Genomic DNA, 20,856 nt, shown 5'->3' with positions numbered 1-20,856 from the left:
AAATAAGTTACTGCTTGTAGCACACCTTCCCCCCCCTCTAGCATACGTCATTAAAAATGACAGAAAAATATGTCCGAGTTCCGCGCGCGGTGCTTGGTCTTCCCCTTTGGCGTTACATTGCATTGCTGATCTTGAAGGTTTCAATTTTGTATAATTCTTGAAGGTTCTTAAAGGTTGAGCTTGAAGGTTCAATTTTGTATAATTCTAGCTCACGAAAAACCGCGAGAAGCTGGTGGGCAAGAGACAAAAGCTCCTGATAATGATGCTGATGGTGAAGAGAAGGCTGAAGATGATCGCGTTGCTGATGATGATAACGACGATGATGATGATGGTGATGATGATGAAGAAGCTAATAGCGATGTTATTGACAAAGTGCTCGCTCAGAGAATCTATGAGTCCCTGGCCACGCGAATCTTACCTCAACTTCTCAAGACGATGATAAAAAAGGTAACTCTTCCATCTGTCAACGTGATGCACACGTGAGACTGTCAACACATACGTGATACACACGTGACACATGCTTGTCAACACATACGTGATACATTACGCGAAACATACCTGTCAGGACATAAATGATAACACAAGCCTCGACACATTCATTGGAATAGCATTTTCCTGTAGAAGGAGGCGTGTTAATTTTACTAATCATACTTGACGGTTTTGATGTTCCTTTTGACATCACGATTCGTGTGTGACAGGGCCAGTCTGTTCACAAGTTAAGCCATAGCAAGGCTGACGATCAGGACAGCGCATTAAGAGTACCCATCGCTCTCGCCATCGTTAAGCTGTTACAAGCACTGCCCGAGCACACCTTACACCTTCATCTACCGGGGTAAGATCCACTAGAAACACACCCTGCACCCACTAGAAACACACCCTGCACCCACTAAAAACACACCCTGCACCCACTAGAAACACATCCTACATCCACTAGAAACACACCTTGCACCCAATAGAAACACACCCTGCACCCACTAGAAACACATCCTACATCCACTAGAAACACACCCTGCACCCACTAGAAACACACCCTACATCCACTAGAAACACACCTTGCACCCACTAGAAACACACCCTGCACCCACTAGAAACACATCCTACATCCACTAGAAACACACCCTGCACCCACTAGAAACACACCCTGCACCCACTAGAAACACATCCTACACCCACTAGAAACACACCCTGCATCCACTAGAAACACACCCTGTACCCACCAGAAACACACCCTACATCCACTATAAACACACCCTACATCCACTAGAAACACACCCTTTATCCACTAGAAACACATCCTACATCCACTAGAAACACACCCTTTATCCACTAGAAAAACACCCCGCACCCACGAGAAACACACCCTACATCCACTATAAACACACCCTACATCCACTAGAAACACACCCTACATCCACTAGAAACACACCCTACAATCACTAGAAACACATCCTACATCCACTAGAAACACACCCTACATCCACTAGAAACACACCTTGCATCCGCTAGAAACACACCCTACATCCACTAGAAACACACCCTGCATCCGCTAGAAACACACCCTACATCCACTAGAAAAACACCCTACATCCACTAGAAACACACCCTACATCCACTAGAAACACACCCTACATCCACTAGAAACACACCCTACATCCACTAGAAACACACCCTACATCCACTAGAAACACACCCTACATCCACTAGAAACACACCCTACAATCACTTGAAACACACCCTGCATCCACTAGAAAAACACCCTACATCCACTAGAAATACACACTACATCCACTAGAAACACACCCTACATCCACTAGAAACACACCCTACATCCACTAGAAACACACCCTACATCCACTAGAAACACACCCTACATCCATTAGAAACACACCCTACATCCACTAGAAACACACCCTACAATCACCAGAAACACATCCTACATCCACTAGAAACACACCCTGCATCCACTAGAAACACACCCTACATCCACTATAAACACACCCTACATCCACTAGAAACACACCCTACATCCACTAGAAACACACCCTACAATCACTAGAAACACACCCTGCATCCACTAGAAACACACCCTACATCAACTAGAAACACACCCTACATCCACTAGAAACACACCCTGCACCCACTAGAAACACACCCTACATCCACTAGAAACACACCCTACACCCACTAGAAACACTGTACATCTACAAGTACCAAGGTGATACATCTCTATCCACAACTTAATATGGGGTGTTTAACTAGATAAACACCCTATTCCTACTAGAAACGCACCACTAGAAAGACACCATTCACTAGAAACACACCCTACATCCACTAGAAACACACCCTACACCCACTAGAAACACCCTACAAATACTAGAAACACACCCTACATCTAAGAGACAAGAGAGGAAAGATAAGGCATTGTATATTTTGTGACGCCATGTTTTATTGTTTTGTGACGTCATCATGTATGTTTTGCTGACGTCATCGTGTATATTTTGCTGACGTGATCTTGTATGTTTTGCTTACGTCATGTACGCAGTCTGCTGATGAAGGTATGTATGACGCTGAAAAGCCGCGCGCGGGACGTGCGGGATGCCGCGCGTGACACGCTATGTCGGATCGCCGTCACTCTCGGGACCAAGTACTTGTCCTTCGTGCTGAAGGAGATGAGGACGGCGCTGACAAGAGGATATCAGGTATTGTTTTTGGTGTTGTGGAAGCTGATGTAGTTGTTGTTATTGTTGTTGTCGTGTTGTTCTTGTTTTAGTTGTTGTTGTTCATCCCTAAGCTACACGTTCTTAGCTTAACCTTGCACTTGTTGTTGTGTTTTTGTTGTTTTTCGCCCTTCCGCTACACGTGCTTGGCTTAACCTTACCCTCGTTGTTGTTGTTGTCTTGTTGTTATTGTTGTAGTTGTTAACTGACTCTCTCTTCATCCCTCAGCTACACGTGCTTGGCCTAACCTTTCACCCCTTGTTGTTGTTGATGTTGTTGTTGTTCTAGTTGTTGTTGTTGTTGTTCTAGTTGTTGTTGTTGTTCATCCCTCAGCTACACGTGCTTGGCTTCACCTTGCACTCCCTGTTGGAGCGGATGACGTCACAGCTGTCACCTGGCAACCTGGACCACTGCCTGCCGGAGATTACTGAGGTACGTGATGGTTCTCCATATTCTCCTAACTAAAATAAAATATGTTGTCTTAAATCGCGATCAAACTGCATTTTTATTCCATAAGATGTCGTATTGTATTTAAGTTTGTTACATTTGAGAGAATTTCAATTCCGATCGATCTACATAGACATTCTCCTAACTATCGTATTTTTCTTTTGTTACGTTGAAGAGAATTAGAATTTCGATCGATCCACCTAGTTGCATCGCTCTTGTGGTTACTTGTGGTTTATTATATAAGGTGATCTGCTGTGTATTATTATTTCCTAGTTATTAGCAGTCGAAGATTGTTGTGTCAGTCTAAAGGACTCACTCAAATTCCCCTTTTATTTAATACCGCCTTGGATTCTTTATATAAGAAAAAAAGTTGCGCTGAAAGATGACGCTTTCATCTTTCAGCGCAAACCAGCTGGCACTAGTTCTCGCACACTTTTTTTTTCTTTTTTAAGATTAGAGGGATTCATATTACAGTTTACCGGATGCTCGTGTTTGTATAGCGTTGTCATGTGCCGGGAAGTCTAGGAAATTATTTTGACCTAATTCGATTTTGATTAATTTTCGGATGTTTCTCACGCCTCTGTTTCATTCCCTCTGCATTACGCTGTTGACAATTACCGACGTTGTTATTATACTTGGGAAAGTGGTCTACTAGAGTAAACGCACTCAACCGGACTTCAATCAATAGCGGTTCCGTATTTTGGTACAACAAGCCGCTGCTTACACACTGCGACTAAAAGGACTAGATTTATTAAAGTATTTTTAATATTATATTTTAGAACACTTTTATGAACGTTTTTTTTTATGAGATCGTTCAGCCTGAGATTTTAAGAACGTCCCAGCCTCAACTGAAAATTAGACATAAGAGTGTACAGAAAGTAGTTGTGTGTTAGCGGTTTTCGTTGATGTCAACGATACCTAATTTCCACTCTGTAAACTACAGAAATACCAAGTAGATATACGCAAGAGTTAATGAATTCTTGTTAGCGGTTCCTTGTTTGGGAATTAGAAACACTGATTCGCCTTGAAGGCTGCAATGACTTTATTTACTTCTATAGGATTTAAGAAGAGAAAATGACCAGCTTAGCAGTATTTTTTGTTGTATGCAGACAGAAATTTGTGTTTAATTTGCGTTAATGCTGTATTTTTTAATTCTTTTTTACTATCATTAACTCGTATTGAAAGTAAAGAAGTGATGAGCGATAACTTTTAAAGGAATAGCTAAAAATGATGCCTAAACTCTCTTTTACCCCCGTCGCGTGTTTTTTTGTCAGCAGAATAGAAGGGAACCAACCGAAAGTTAACTGTCTTATAAAATGGTAGACATAAAAAGGCAAGTTTGATCTTGACGATGCTCTTCAAGTCTGAAAAAGGTATATTTTGTGTTAAGCTTTTTAAAAAAGATTTGCCTGTTTTGAGTCTTTTTAATCTATCTTATTCAGCACATGAGATTTGTACTTTTCTTTGAGCATTAATCGATTCCTCTCTTTATCTCTCTCTACATATAAAGCTGATTAGCTCTCGATACCGTCAATAGAACATTCTGGAGTTTTTTTATGAACAAAGTCATGCGTTAACGAACTAAATTGAGGAAATAAACTGATTAAAGATTATTCGATATTACTATTAAATTAAGACAAAAAGCTTCTCGCGGTGTATGTTATTGATACGACAACACAATCAGTGCTAGATAACAGACAAGTTCTCATAGAACTTGCTCAGTTGTATCAACTACTCTAGACCTTCACTGTAGACTTGCCTAATTGCGTCAACTTTGCCCAAAACAAAGCCATTTGCTTGTGCGTAATCTTCTCAAACCTTCACTGGACTTGCCTCAGCAAGGTCATTTGCTTGTGTGTTATCTTCTAAAACATTCACTGGACTTGCCGCCTTGTATCAACTCTGTTCAAAGCAAGGCCATTTGCTTGTGTTTAAACCTTCTAAGGATTCACTGACAGTATTTGCCTTGCCTCGTTGGATCTCCAATCTATTGACATGTTCAGATCGTAGGCGTAGATCTCGCGCTATTCAGCTTGCCCAATGAGCCTTTGGTGTCGGCTGATTGACACTTGAGAGGGCATTGAAGCGAGGCTATTAATTGGGGTGGTTGTAAAGATGGCATGTTTGGGATTCGTTTGTTTGGTTTGTGGGCAGGTGCGGAGCTTGATAAAGTCGTAACAAATGAGGAATCAAGGCCGTGCTTGACTCGGTGGAGTTTATAATACTGAACTTCAATCACCTTAAAGTGAAACCACTCCGTCGGCTCTCGTCCAAAGAAGAGCTCCATTGAATAACAAAATAAATGTACTTGAAGAGAAAAAGCATCTAAGAAAATTTGAATTGCAGCAAATCTACAAAGTCATTCTCCTATCAGTCCTATTGTGTTTCCTTTTGCAACGTTTGGAAGAATTTTAATTGCAAGCAAAGTATCAACTCATCCAAAAATCTGTTGTGCCGTGAAGGTTGATTCCAGAGCTTACTAGCTTTTCTTCATCCAAGACGATATCCTGGAGTAGAGCATAAAAGGAAGTCGTTGTAAATCTGGAGCCAGTTAGTTTTTACTGGCGAACAGTGCGTTTTGTTTCAACCTTGGCCTGAGAAAAACAAATCAAGTAACCTTTACTGAAAGGACCAATTTTGGAAGTGAAAAAAAAAAATCGATTGATAACGTAGCTGCTTGCATCTACCGAGACAATAGATTAATGAATGTGCAGAGCTTTTGGAAATTCTACTGAAAGTCCAAAGATTAACTCCCCATTTCACTCGAGCCATCAACAAACATCACTTTCTAATTTGTTAAAGAACTCAATCCGAAGAAAGGCAAAGGTCGACTTGACGAAAGAAAGTCAGCGAAGTGGAGCTTCTTTTGTAGCTTCTGTCTTCTTTTTTAAACGTAGTAAAAGATAGTTGTGAAGTTTAAAAATTTGATTGATATTATTTACTGGTGAACAGTGAAAACATTATTCCAACAGCTGCCACGCTCTTGGCTTCCAAAGATCAAATCTTGAAAGAGGAATAATAAGCGAAGATAATACGGAAGTTTAAAGATTTTAAAGCTTATGCTGTGATATATGCTGGTAAGAAGTGAGTGTTGTTTCCGGAGATCCGTTTAGACTTGAATGATCAAGTACTTGATTGAACAAAACGTTGTCGAGTTGTCGGCTTTGTCGTTGGTGGTGGAGTTAAAGTACTTGTAGAGTAGGGTATTTCTATTATACCTATAAGTGGAATCTCTTCTTCATCCTCGAAAGGTTCATGCGCCACGGCGCTTTCCCTTGTTAACTATTGAGTTGTTTCAAAACTACAAGGCGACGAGCGCTGAACGGTGAAAATATTATTTCTATGCTTACAGCCGTTTTTAACGTAAACTAAAAGCCTTCCGTTAAAACACAAGGTTGTCGTGTCCTGAAGCATCACGGGAGATAAAGCGATGCACTGCCATGTGTGAAGAGTGATAAGGCCCAACTCGACATTCTCTAACGACACGTTTGCCAAGGATAAATACGTAGATGCCATCCTGGTAGGGTTTTATCACCATTCACCGCCAAGTTCTAGGCCCCATACAAGTGCCAGTCCCAGTGTATTGTTTCTTGAAGAGAACTAGATTGCCGGATTGAAACTGCGTCTCTACTATGCCGAGAAGAAATATATAGAGTCAAGATTTGATCACTTTATTTGCTTACGGGAAATTCACATTTTAAACAGTTTGAAGCTGCGAAAGCGTCAAATATAAAATTTCGAAGAAATTCAGGACTTCTTTTGACATAGAAATATACTGCTAATATAAGAAAGAGTATACTGCTTCCATGCATAAAAAGTTAAACTTCTTATTAACTTTCAATAATGTGTGAAGCAGGTGGATCGTTGACCATCGATTGTTTGACATTGGCAACATTGACCTAAGTGTGGTAGTGACAAATTCTATTGCACCGCCCTAGTGAATACCCCAATGGCTACAAACGCCACCCTAGTGAGTACGACAGTTTTCCCCAACATTACCCTCCTGAGTAACATATCCTCACCCATCCAGACGTCCTATGTCATCTGTCCTCTTGAAAAAGTCGTCAGCCTTCAAGTCACCAAAGCCCTCGCTTACGTCATTGTCATGATTCTTTCGTTGCTTGGCAACGTCCTGGTCATCGCTGTCGTCGCTAAGAACAGACGCATGCGCACTCCAGTGAACTTCTTCCTGATCAACATGGCGGTGGGTGATGTGCTAATCACGGTGTTCTTCATGCCCAGGATGGTGACCCGCATCCTTGTCGGACTCGAGTGGTCTCTGGACGGCCTGGCAGGCCTGGTCACGTGTAAGGTCTGCGCGTCCATGCAGGAGTTTTGTTCATCCTTGTCCATCCTGGTCTTCATCTCGATTGCGATAGATCGCTTCCTGGCCGTGCTGTTCCCGCTTAAGAGGATTATCAACAAACAGGTTTCGCTGATCGCGATCGGGGTGATATGGGTGTCAGCGTTCGCCATGAGGTTCCCGGTGTTTTACGGTCTCACTCTGAAACGTTACGGGAGTAAGGTGTACTGTGTGTTTAATCTCCAAACACGGCGCTCAATCGACACTTACTATAAGTTCTCGTTCGCCTTCTTCTATGCCATTCCCCTCGCCGTCGTCATCGTGTTGTATTCTGCCATTATGGTCACCCTGTGGATGCACAAGCGCCCGGGAGCTTTCAGTTCTAGTCAGCAGCGGTATCAGATTCAGCGCACGCGCAAGGTGATGAAAATGCTGATCGCTATTGTGGTGAACTTCACTCTCTGTTGGTTCTTGTACTTGTGTCTGCCGATTATCACCGAGAGTCGACTGATATCGTCGGCTCGTGCTCTGTGCACCCTGTACTACTTACGGTTTTTCTTCAGTCACGTGAACTGCTGTCTAAATCCGCTCGTTTATCTTCTCTTTATCGAGAATTATAGGCGGGGAGTGAAGATCATTCTGAGAAATCTCATGGCGAGATTTTTAGCGCAAACATCGTTGAATGTTGTTTATCCGATTGACGACACGGTTGGGTCGACAGCCGATTTTTTACGTTCAACTGGACGTTGTCGAATGTCGCGTGAATTAAACGTCGCAATGCAGCAAATTAAATAGAGATGAAGTGAACTGTAACGATAGTTGAATGATCATATGAAACAAAAAAAACCGAGGCAGCAAATCATATTCAGGGGCTATGTTCAGTTTAAAGCTTGCCTTACATCAAGACGCCCCTGACATGGAACTAAGACTAGTCAGCGGGCGATGTTTAGAATTCGCGAAAATATAATGACCTGAAAATAAAACTTCGCGAACATGCCATGCAAATAATGACTGTAAATACATAATTGTAACCGAATATAAATGTAAAACGTTATAAAAGAAATGAAGTAACTGTCGCTGTGATAAATATAAATATTAATTATAAATATTTCGTATTCAAAACATATTTCCTCGCTTTTACTTGTCACATAAAGAACCTTGATCTAAATAATCTCTCTACAATCTAAAAATCTCGTTGTCAAAATTGTCCAGTCATGTTGCCAACCCGGAAAAATTCGCACAGTACAAATCGAGGTAGATTGAAATCGTACATATATTGAAAAACAATATATTGGTCTTCTAAAATCTAAAATCTAAGCGTGTAGACACCGCGAAATTTAAGGATGAAGTCCTCCCATGCTGAATACTGCATCTGCTTGAACCCTTTATTTTGAAATACTGGAATTTACGTGCAAAAAAGCAATGTCATCCGAGGGGGCTGAAGGGCGTGAGATTGTAGATAATTAATCTCTTAAATAACTCTATCTAGTAATTATTAGGAAAGCTCCCTGTAAAGGCTCATTAAATAAAATTGTCAACATTGGACTAGGAAACAAAAAGCTATTTCTTAAACACCAGCAAAGAGATTTGCAAGCATCTTCCGGTGCTGCTTGTGCTGTGTTACGTGTAACGTGGCATGTGCTGTGTGACGCGGCATGTGTTGTTTGACATATGTATGACGTGGCATGTGGTGATTGACGTGGCATGTGTTGTGTGACGTGGCATGTGTTGTGTGACGTAGCATGTGCTGTGTGATGTACCATGCGCTGTGAGATGTGTCATAAGTTGTGTGACGTGGCATGTGTTGTGTGACGTTGCATGTGTTGTTTGACATAGCATGCTTTGTATGACGTGGCGTGTGCTGTGTGACGTACCATGCGCTGTGTGACGTGGCATGGGTTGTGTGACGTGGCATGTGCTGTGTTACGGGGCGTGTGCTGTGTGACGTACCATGCGCTGTATGACGAGTCATTAGTTGTGTGACGTGGCATATGCTGTGAGACGTGGCATGTGCTGTGTGACGTACCATGCGCTGTGTGACGTGGCATGGGTTGTGTGACGTGGCATGTGCTGTGTGATGTACCATGCGCTGTGTTACGTGGCATGGGTTGTGTGACGTAGCATGTGGCGTTTGCTTAGCAATACATTAATTCGTCGTCGTTTTACAGGTTCTGGTAGAAGACTTGTTTGGCGAGATATCAAGTGAGCGAGAAGTGGAAAAGATCACAGGCAAACTTCACGAGGCAAAAGCGAGCAAAAGTCAAGACTCTTTTGAGATCCTTGCCAAGTTCGTGGGCGCCTCTTCCGTCACACTTCTAGTCACGCCACTCAAACAGGTACAGCAAGGCGCAAACGACATGTATTCCCGCCTTTATATTCCCGCCAAAACCACAGCATACCCGTCTTTAAATTCCTGCCATTATAACAAGTAAAACATGGTGCAACGATATAATTCCAAAACCACAGCATACCCGCGCTTCTCTGGTCATATCACTCAGGTACAGCATCGTGTGTCTGGTACAAGTCACGTGATTATTTGCCTGGCTTCCCCAGCATAATACCATTCCTGGAATGTGCCAGGTAACTGTTATTAACCCCCCTCCCCCTTCTGTTTTACTTTAAAGATATATCATACACACTTACTAATGACTTTAACTCTGATCTCTAGTTTAATTTTTGGGGTTGTCCATATTTAATTAGCCCCAGGCTTCTTTTGGGATACCCTACCAGGAATGCCACCTTTTTTTGTATTCATATTGTATATAAATATAACTGGTTATTATTTTCTTTTAATATGTAAATATGAATTTTCTTCCCTTGTTAAACAAATATACTGAAACTGAACTTACTAAAGAAAGGAAAAACAGCAATAACTCGGAATGTTCGCGAGGGAGTATGGGATAGCGGCTGGCCCGGTGTGTTAGAGCGTTGACATATCAGGCTTCTAAGCGGATTAGATGCCACACCCATTATAGAACCCCTAGTAAATACATGTATAAGCGCTAGATATAAGTTCTCTAACATTCTTTCTTTTTCCATAGGTACTAGACACGCACCAGAGCCACAAAATTTCCCGCATTGTTGAGGAGTCGTTCCGCCGTATTGGTGTTGGACTCCAGGCTAATGAGAGCATCGATACACAGACTATGCTCGTATTGGTTCACGGATTGACCAGTGAACGACTGGTAGAGCTCACAGCTCAAGATAAAATGTAAGTAACAGGCTAAAGTAACAGCAAAAATCTGTTAAAAACAACTGGCGCATAAGAGTTTTTTCGCAGCCAGCGCGCGTCGCACTATAACACTTTGTATTTGCACTATAACACTTTACTTGCACTATAAAACTTTATTTTGGTGGTCACGTTAGAAAGCATCATGCTATAACACTTTGTATTGATGGCCATGGTATAGCACGTCACACTATAACAGTATACTCGCACTTTAACACTTTGTATTGGTGGCTACGGTAGCCCACGTCATACTGCACTATAACATTGTACTCGCACTTTAACACTGTCTTAGTGACCACAGTATAGAACATCACACTGTGAGCCTTCTTTTGACAGTTGTAATTCTTTTGTGCTGTACAGTGAGAAGAAAGAACCCAGTCCCCCTCCAGACCCACGCCTGAGGAGTACTGATACCTACACTATTCAACCGGAAGTAACGCGTGGCGGGAAAACGCCGGAAGCAAGCACGCGCACAAATGCACACGTGGTAGTTGAGTTTGGATTACAGGTAAGTACTCCATGTACATAAAATTGTCGAGGCTTACTTTCTGGCTAGGTCACATGGATCTAGAAAACTATATTTACGTTCTAATTCGCTACGCTCAACCGAACGCAAATCATTTTCTACTTAAATGAAGCAATAAAGAGACAAAAACAGATTATATGGTTGGATACCCAGGCATCCAGAGAGAGGCTTACCATCAACTCGGACTATGGAAAATTAACTTTCCGGCTAGGTCACTGGGGTCTAAGAAACTATAAATACTGGTGTTTAGACAACTATATATATATACTGGTGTTTAGACAACTATATATATACTGGTGTTTAGACAACTATATATATACTGGTGTTTAGACAACTATATATATACTGGTGTTTAGACAACTATATATATACTGGTGTTTAGACAACTATATATACTGGTGTTTAGACAACTATATATATACTGGTGTTTAGACAACTATATATATACTGGTGTTTAGACAACTATATATATACTGGTGTTTAGACAACTATATATATACTGGTGTTTAGACAACTATATATATACTGGTGTTTAGACAACTATATATATATACTGGTGTTTAGACAACTATATATATATACTGGTGTTTAGACAACTATATATATACTGAGGCTACAACATGTGCTGTTTAAGTCCCCCTATACCACCCCTCTCCCTCTTTACTGTGCCCAGCAAGTCATTTTGGTTTTTGCAGTTGCTTCACACTACATTGAAGCGAGGCAAGGTTTCAACCGCTGACCAGTTACACCTGCAGATGCTGGACCCATTTGTTTCAATGATGACGAAGTGTCTCCAGGCCAAACACACCAAGGTAACTATGGCAACTATCAATTATGTATTTGTGATTATTTATTTGGTACGCGAAATATGATTTCCAATGGTTATTTTGTGATTTACTTTTTGCAACTTTTTTTGTACCCAGGTCCACACCCTCATTAATATAGTCTCTCATGCCCAGGTCCTCAACCTCATTAATATTGTCTTTTGTGCCCAGGTCCTCACCCTCATTAATATCATCTCTCGTGCCCAGGTCCTCACCCTCATTAATATCATCTCTCGTGTCCAGGTCCTCACCCTCATTAATATCATCTCTCGTGCCCAGGTCCTCACCCTCATTAATATCATCTCTCGTGCCCAGGTCCTCACCCTCATTAATATCATCTCTCGTGACCAGGTCCTCACCCTCATTAATATCATCTCTCGTGCCCAGGTCCTCACCCTCATTAATATCATCTCTCGTGCCCAGGTCCTCACCCTCATTAATATCATCTCTCGTGCCCAGGTCCTCACCCTCATTAATATCATCTCTCGTGCCCAGGTCCTCACCCTCATTAATATCATCTCTCGTGCCCAGGTCCTCACCCTCGCATTGAGATGCTTATGCTGGATTGTCAAATTCCCCCTCCCCTCCCTGGACAAATTAGTGCCGCAGATTGCTAAGCTGCTTTTCAAGCTCCTCAAGAAGTATGCGATGGCGGGAGCCAAGATCGGCGACAACTACGAGATGGTGCTATCAGCATTCAAGGTCTTCTATATTTATTTATTATTTATTCTTTTTTTAATCTATTTATTAATTTAGGCGACATCTTCCACTCAACACTTGACAACTTGTTATGTCATAGCTTACGATCTTGACAACTCATTATGTCATAGCTTACGATCTTGACAACTCATTATGTCATAGCTTACGATCTTGACAACTCAGTATGTCATAGCTTACGATCTTGACAACCCAGTATGTCATAGCTTACGATCTTGACAACTCATTATGTCATAGCTTACGATCTTGACGACTCATTATGTCATAGCTTACGATCTTGACAACTCAGTATGTCATAGCTTACGATCTTGACAACTCAGTATGTCATAGCTTACGATCTTGACAACTCATTATGTCATAGCTTACGATCTTGACGACTCATTATGTCATAGCTTACGATCTTGACAACTCATTATGTCATAGCTTACGATCTTAACAACTCATTATGTCATAGCTTACGATCTTTACAACTCATTATGTCATAGCCCATGATCATGACAGTTCATTATCTTGCAGCTTACAATCTTGTTAAATAACATGTCTTTCTTTTTTCCAGACAATGACCGTTATAATCCGAGAATTCAAAAAATATACAATCGCCCAGAAGCACCTTCAGGTAGGGATGAGTCACTTTGTTGAAAGAACCTGTGACCTCATTGAAGGGACCTGTGACATCATGGAAGGGATCTGTGACGTCTTTAATGACTTTGGTCGTCATTGAGTGTCCTGTTATACCAACAAAATATCAATTAAAATTTCAATAACTGATGAAATACAAAGGCGATTTCTATGCCTTCAGCTGGTCATAGGAAACTTAATCTAGGGCTATGTTTCGCATGTTGATTTATTGTATTTTCTTGATGTTTGTTTATTGTTTGACTTGCCAGGTTCTGTTGGCTTTTGTGGAAGAGGATATACACGATTACACGAGGCAAGGCACAGCCTTCCCACTTCTCCGGGTACGTATGATATGTCACACCACAGCCTTCCCACTCATCTGAGTAGATTTGTGGTACACCATAGTCTTCAAACTCACCCAAAAAGATGTGCCACACTACAGCTTATCAGGGTACATTTGTGGCACACCACAGCCTTCCTACTTATCCGGGTAAATATGTGACTCACCACAGCCATCTCACTAATCTGGATAAAAAAGTGGCACACCAGAGCCATCCGACTCATCTAGGTTTGTATTTTATGTGGCAAACCACAGCCATCCCACTCATCTAGGTTAGTATTTTATGTGACACAACACAGTCTACCCACCAATCCAGTTACATGCCCTATACACCACAGCCATTGCACTTCTATTGTTGCATTTAGGAAACCCTGCTTGATTCATTCTTAAAGAGCGACGCCCACGTAGGCCTCTCCCCTTCTTAAGAATGCGGCGAAACTAGAGTTGCATGGATTTTATGTGCCTCCCTTTAGGCGATCCTCAGCAGAAGACTCATGGTGCCTGAAATTCATGACGTCATGGCAAAAGTAGCCCAGCTGTCAATCACGGGGGCCACGCCTAGTATACAGCAGCAATGTAGACAGGTGAGCTCACAAGATGCCCATATTTTTGGGAAGTGTCACAATTTGCTGTAAAGGATGTCACGCCATCTTATAAGTTGTAGCAAGTGGATAATTCTACTACTGGATATTGTTTAGGAAATATCTGTATAATGTTTTTTGTGTCACGCAGTCCTGTGCTACATGAACTGTCACGCATTCCCATGCCACATACACTGTCACGGGTTCCTGTGCCAATTACAATCGTCGGTCTGTCTTTTTTTTTTTTTAATTCTTCCAGTGCATGGCACAGTTTATGTTGGATTATCCTCTCGGGAAAAAACTGCAACGAAACCTGGAATTTTACGTTTCTCAACTGGGGTAAGTAATCATATCGCTAAACCTTAAATACATCGGCGTGACTCGCAAATTAGAGCTGTTTTGAATATTGTAAACTCTCATGACTGACTGAATGACGTTGACAACAACTGATGTATTTCCCCTTTGTATCTAGATATGAACACGAGACGGGACGAGAGTCAGCCCTCGAGATGCTAGCCTCGATTTTCTCTACTTTCCCTGAGGTATGTATACACGCAAATGTGTGTACAGCAGTGCACAATGTCAAAAACAGCACGATAATGTCTTGTATTCTTTGGTATTTCGATTTGTCCTAACTTGCAGAAACTACTGTTCGAATACTCCGGGTTTTTCTTTGTGCCGCTGACCACACGACTTGTGAACGACGATTCGGGGAAGTGTCGAAAATTGACCGCGCTTACGATTAAAACACTGCTACAAAAGGTATCTGTTTTTGTACCGGTCACGTGACTACCCACTCTGCTTGTCTGTTTCTTGCTGGTTTGTCCTGCCAGTCTGTCCGTCTGTATGTATATCCACTTATCCGTTTTTCCGTTTGTTGTGTTAATATCATTTGTTCATTGATTTGTTTCTTCCTTTTTTGCTTGTCTGTTTTCAAAAATCATTCTTTCCGTCTTTCCTTATGCCGAATTTTCGACTTACTAGCTTGATTTTATTCCGTCTTTGCGTCTGTCGAATTTCCGACTCTCTCGCTGTCTTTTTCCCCGTCTTTACGTCTGTCCAATTTTCAACTCACTCACTGTCCTTCCTTCCGTCTTTCCATCTGTCAAATTTTCGACTCGCTGTTTTTTATTCCGTCTTTCCGTCTTTCGAATTTTCGACTCGCTGTCTTTTTCTCCGTCTTTACGTCTGTCGAACTTTCCACTCACTTTTTTGCCATCAGCTCGACATGGAGAGGCGAGATGCTTTGTTCACTATGGTAACGCAGTGGCTCGCTGGAGAAAAGGTACATTTCAAACAATTTTTAGGTATCAAACCACGACATGGAAACACAAAGTCTACCGAAGGCGCAAAAGTTTGGTTTGTACCCAATCAACCATTCCCCTGTTTGCTTTTTAAAGGACAGGGTTTTATTTGCAAGAGACTTCAAGATGACCATCCTCGATTAACGTCTGATTTTTTATCAAAGATATTTGATTGAACCCTTCCCCCCCCCCCTTTAGCAGCCAAAATACAGTAAATGTATGAGACATTATCTAAAATACAGGAGAAAATGCCTTGGAAGTCCCTTTTGGGCCCCCTGTTAAAAATCCTGGCCACGCCGCTGTAAGAATTGAATAGAAATGGACATTGCGTCTAATGGCTGATGGACATTCTTTATGGACCCTAATAGGTGGAAACTAGCTGACAAGTGGCGTCTCAGGGAGATGCAAACACATCACCCTCTTCTACAATTTCCTGCACGGACTTAATTTGTCATGGTTGTTATGGCTACATATTCAGTGTCTTCCATATTTGGTCATTCTAGGTCTCTTTGCGTCGTCTGGCGGCTCAGGTCAGCGGTTTGTTTGTGGAGGTGGAGGGCAAGAGCTTTGAGCGAAGATTGCCGACTGTCCTACCCCTCCTTAGTAGCATTATCGACCCCGCCAACTACGAGAAGGTGAGCATGACTGCTCTTAAAAAGTCTTTTTAAAGACGAACATTTGGCAGAGTTGTCTACCCTGCCCTAGTGCTATTCTATTATTATTATTATTATTGTTGTTGTTGTTGTTGTTGTCGTCGTCGCCGTCGTCGTTGTCGTCGTTGTTGTCGTCGTTGTTGTCGTTGTTGTCGTTGTTGTTGTTGTTGTTAATATCTTCTAACTTTTTCTTTTGTACTCTAGTTCTATTCTTAGGTGTTCTAATTCTGTCGGTTACAGGAGTTTGAAGAGACAGAGGAGGGTGATGAATCGTCCCTAAAGGCAAACGACCATTTGCTGTTCAATGCGCTGACCACGATAGCCAAACTTGTCAAGGAGTGCAACCTTATTCGCGCCAATAAGAGGCAAGAGGAGATGACTGTGATATGGGGTAAGGCTGTGGTGTTTGCGTTAATTATGATTCTCGTTTAGTTAATCCCGAAACCCAACGAGTTAATTCCGGTTAGCACCCAATCAACCCAAAGTGTTGTTAACCCTATTCAGACCGGGGGGGGGGGGGGGGGCTTTTGAGGCACCCAGCACCTTTGAGCTGTAATAATTTTTGAACTAGTAAAGCTAGAGCATCGAAATTTGATGACTTTACCTAAAATTCATCTGGAATCTGTTTGGTGTAAACAAAATTTTGATATGTGTACCCTTGTAACCATAGCAACCAAGTTTTGAGACATAGGTTTATTAAAAGATAGGCAAAACGCTTTAAGTCGTTAAGATCAACTGTTAATACGACATGCTCAACGTAAGTCCATGTCATATAAAAGTTTTATACCAAGTTTTGAAAAAAGCATAATAAACATTTACATATCAGGGGAGGGGTGGTATTTTTTGTCAATTTTTTACCTTCTCGAAATAGTGCCTGTAAAAATAGCCAAAAAACCTTCATATCCACCTGAAATCATTAATATAACTTGAAACGAAGATTAAATATTGTCAAAAAGCTTTAGATTTTGCTACCCAGTTTTTATTGATTAAAATAAATAACTTTCATTAAATCCAAGATGGCGGATCCAAGATGGCGGATGCTGATCTCACATAATTAGCTAAAAATCGCTTATTTTTTTCTAAACTAACATCTGAATTTGGCAAAATTCTTTTTATATTCCCCTATTGTCAATAGAAAGTAGAAAAAGCATTTTTTTGGAAAAGATATTTAAAATATTACTTAAATTAAGAGTCCATTTGTAAACTTATGCTATATTAAAGGTACCATGCAAATCAATGACGTCACAGATGTCATATATTGTTGTCATAGAAACAGTGTCACTGATTATATATGTCAACTGCAAGATAATAACATTATCGAAAAAAGACATAAGTGAGTGCGCCTCATCACATGTACCCCACGAGTGGGTGCGCCTCGTCCCGTGTACCCCACGCGTGGATATATCTCATCTCATATCCCTAACATGATATGTTTAATTTTTAGAGTCCGTCGAGTCCCATCTCACGTATCCCCACGCGTGGGTGCGCCTTGTCTCGTGCCGTCTGTTTGGCCTTCTCTTTGCCGCGTGGACTCCACAGGAGCTTTCTTTCGCTTCTACTTCTGGGTCAAAGGAATTTCTTGCTCAAGAATCTCTAGAAAAGGTGAGCCGTGCCCACCATGCCGGGTACCCAGGGGAGGGCCCCTCACCCCACCCCCACACCCCCCACCCTACCCCCGCACATTGTTTTCTCAATTGTATTATCGCTTGTGTTACTCCACAGGTATCCCAGCTGTGTGATGATTTCTGTGTGCAGCTCGACTCGCCTTTCCTTGACAACGACCTTGGGGATCAGGTAGCCATGACAACCGACCCAGATCATTATCCATATTCTCGTCGTCTGATCAATTTGTTGATTTTCTGATCATATTCCTTGTTTTTCAGGTCGTGAAGAACCTCGTGTTTCTTGCGAAGGTTTTACACTACAACATGTCGCCCGAAACTAACGGGACAAAAGCGGGTCGCGGAACGGGCAGCGGGATTTCGCTCGAAACGTTGATTTCAAAGATGGAGCGGCTAGCGACACACGAGGCTTCGCAGACGCCCAAGGTCACGCGAAAGGTGAGGGCATAATTTGCGTCCTTAGAGAGTCATGTGAAGCGAAAGGTGCGGGCATTATTGCGTCCATAGAGAGTCATCATATCATGTAAAGTGTTAGGTTTGAAATAGCGTGCCCATGAGAGTACCAGGCAGATGCCGTCCCTCCGATTTGGATGAAACTTGGCCAGTTTGAAGTGCTCAGCCAATAACCTGGAAAGCCAAAGTGGTTCTGATATGGAACCTTACAGGGAGGGCTGCCTACGCCCCTTAACTCTGAAGCTGAGATCTGAGCACTAGAAAGTTAAGGTGATCTTAACAAGTGTTTGTATTTCTCTGCAGAGAACTTGTGTGTTGAAGTGGCTTGCCGCGCTCGCGATGGCTCTTGGGAAGGATGATGTCAGACCGTACTTACAACACGTGGTTGAGCCCATCCATCGAGAGCTGGAAATACCTACAACATACAAAGGTACTATTTTTACGCGCTGTCTGGGCTGGAAATACCTACAACATACAAAGGTACTATTCTTGCGCGCTATCTGGGCTGGAAATACCTACAACATACAAAGGTACTATTCTTGCGCGCTATCTGGGCTGGAAATACCTACAACATACAAAGGTACTATTCTTGCGCGCTATCTGGGCTGGAAATACCTACAACATACAAAGGTACTATTCTTGCGCGCTATCTGGGCTGGAAATACCTACAACATACAAAGGTACTATTCTTGCGCGCTATCTGAGCTGGAAATACCTACAACATACAAAGGTACTATTCTTGCGCGCTATCTGAATGGCTGGAAATACCTACAACATACAAAGGTACTATTCTTGCGCGCTATCTGAATGGCTGGAAATACCTACAACATACAAAGGTACTATTCTTGCGCGCTATCTGAATGGCTGGAAATACCTACAACATACAAAGGTACTATTCTTGCGCGCTATCTGAATGGCTGGAAATACCTACAACATACAAAGGTACTATTCTTGCGCGCTATCTGAATGGCTGGAAATACCTACAACATACAAAGGTACTATTCTTGCGCGCTATCTGAATGGCTGGAAATTCCCTTAAACGTGCAAAAGGTACATTATTGTTCTAACGCGCTATCTGGGCTGGAAACACTTACAACATACAAAGGTACATTATTGTTCTTGCGCGCTGTCTTACGCGCTATCTTTCTCGCTGTCTTATTGTCTAGAAACACCGAAATACCTAGAAATCTTCGCGAATCGTGGCAGCTCTGCGACAATCGAGATACAAAAACTATGTGGACTATTTCTTTTATCTCTCTGTTCTCGTTCCCAGACCCCGCTCTGCAGTCTTTGGCCCAGGAGGTGCTGTCGCTTGTGAAGGGCCTGGTGGGGAGAGAAGCTATGTCGGAGGTGTATGCCTCACTACAACACGGCGTCATGGAGACCAAGGAGAAGAGGAAACGGCAGCGGGCTCTAGAGGTGATGGACCTGACATGATCTTACCAATCGTGCATCTGCCACTTACCCACAATGCATCTGTATCTTACCCATGATGTAAATGTCACTTATCCATAATGCATCTGTATCTTACCCATAATGCATTTGTATCTTACCCATCGTGCATCTGTTTTCTTACCCATGGTGCACTTATGCACTGTTACTTAACCGTCATGCCCTTCTTCTTATCCAGGCCGTAGCCGACCCAGCGGAAAGCGCAAGGCGAAAATTCAAGAGAAATTTGTCGAAGAAGGAAACAAGAAAGCGAAAGTTAGACGCTCTGAAGCCAGACAGAAAGATGAAACGAGCTCGAAGCAAAGTAGAGAAAAGCCAAAGTGGCGTGTTAGATTTTTAGGAACAGCGATGTACAACGATGATGTACAGAGATCCGGACTCATTTTTAAATACTGCAGACGATGTACAGAGATCCGTACTCATCCTGCTTTAAGCATTTCTCGAGGCTTTTATATGTTATTGTGACTCGCGCTACCGTGGTCACCAATTCATTGAGGATATGACGCTTTCGCGTCAAAATTTGTTTCCACCACTGGACAATTAACTTCATATCTTCGAGCCATCGTGTAATGTTCTTTTTATTATATGGAAAACTGAATCGAAAATAGAAATGGGCTGGAAAGCTGTTTTGATTTGACGCGCGCGTACATCCGGGACATTGCGGTACATATCGTTTCCATATCTTCACTTGTAAAAAAATATGGATAAAACGAGTGTTTTAGTTTCTGGTAAAACACTACTATCCATATAATTAACAGTGTTTTAGTGCGACGCATGCTACCATGGGCTGGCTACCGTGGCCAGAAATACAAAGTGTTATAGTATGACGTGCGCTACCGTGGTCACCAATACAAAGTGTTATAGTGCGACGCGCGATACCGTGGCCACCAATACAAAGTGTTATAGTGCGACGTGCGCTACCGTGACCACCAATACAAAGTGTTACAATGCGACGTGCGCTACTGTGGCTACCAATACAAAGTGTTACAATGCAACGCGCGATACCGTGGCCATCAATACAAAGTGTTATAGTGCGACGTGCGCTACCGTGGCCACCAATACAAAGTGTT

General features: G+C 42.2%; 2 protein-coding genes across 3 annotated transcripts in view; both read left to right on the top strand.

The window, feature by feature from the left end:
* LOC5504480 (small subunit processome component 20 homolog) overlaps positions 1-20,537 on the top strand; it is a 41,329-nt gene extending 20,792 nt beyond the window's left edge. Inside the window, exons 20-43 of one of the 2 annotated variants that reach the window (XM_048722629.1) lie at positions 209-447; positions 699-832; positions 2,543-2,699; positions 3,051-3,149; positions 9,636-9,803; positions 10,509-10,678; positions 11,057-11,204; positions 11,918-12,034; positions 12,578-12,748; positions 13,320-13,379; positions 13,651-13,722; positions 14,195-14,305; positions 14,562-14,641; positions 14,775-14,844; positions 14,945-15,064; positions 15,525-15,587; positions 16,110-16,241; positions 16,503-16,650; positions 17,704-17,861; positions 17,982-18,053; positions 18,143-18,319; positions 18,638-18,764; positions 19,608-19,753; positions 19,965-20,537. In XM_048722629.1, coding sequence (XP_048578586.1) covers positions 209-447; positions 699-832; positions 2,543-2,699; positions 3,051-3,149; positions 9,636-9,803; positions 10,509-10,678; positions 11,057-11,204; positions 11,918-12,034; positions 12,578-12,748; positions 13,320-13,379; positions 13,651-13,722; positions 14,195-14,305; positions 14,562-14,641; positions 14,775-14,844; positions 14,945-15,064; positions 15,525-15,587; positions 16,110-16,241; positions 16,503-16,650; positions 17,704-17,861; positions 17,982-18,053; positions 18,143-18,319; positions 18,638-18,764; positions 19,608-19,753; positions 19,965-20,126 — 3,101 coding nt within the window. In that variant the 3' untranslated portion in view covers positions 20,127-20,537. Of the gene's footprint in view, positions 1-208; positions 448-698; positions 833-2,542; positions 2,700-3,050; positions 3,150-9,635; positions 9,804-10,508; positions 10,679-11,056; positions 11,205-11,917; positions 12,035-12,577; positions 12,749-13,319; positions 13,380-13,650; positions 13,723-14,194; positions 14,306-14,561; positions 14,642-14,774; positions 14,845-14,944; positions 15,065-15,524; positions 15,588-16,109; positions 16,242-16,499; positions 16,651-17,703; positions 17,862-17,981; positions 18,054-18,142; positions 18,320-18,637; positions 18,765-19,607; positions 19,754-19,964 lie in introns of both variants that reach the window. The other variant, XM_048722627.1, reaches the window with a different exon arrangement.
* LOC5501338 (G-protein coupled receptor 83) lies at positions 4,854-8,584 on the top strand. The gene has a single exon (XM_001622593.3). It carries the CDS (start codon positions 7,114-7,116, stop codon positions 8,260-8,262), a length of 1,149 nt encoding a protein of 382 aa, XP_001622643.3. The 5' UTR covers positions 4,854-7,113; the 3' UTR covers positions 8,263-8,584.
* Positions 20,538-20,856: the final 319 nt, after the last annotated feature.

Source organism: Nematostella vectensis, chromosome 15 (genome assembly GCF_932526225.1).
Source record: "Nematostella vectensis chromosome 15, jaNemVect1.1, whole genome shotgun sequence".
NCBI lineage: Eukaryota > Metazoa > Cnidaria > Anthozoa > Actiniaria > Edwardsiidae > Nematostella > Nematostella vectensis.
The sequence above is the reverse complement of the archived record's forward strand: the minus strand, read 5'-3'. Positions and strand labels throughout refer to the sequence as shown.

Coding starts and splice junctions, on each gene's coding strand:
- LOC5501338 (XM_001622593.3), top strand. CDS start 7,114: ATGGCTACAAACGCCACCCTAGTGAGTACGACAGTTTTCCCCAACATT.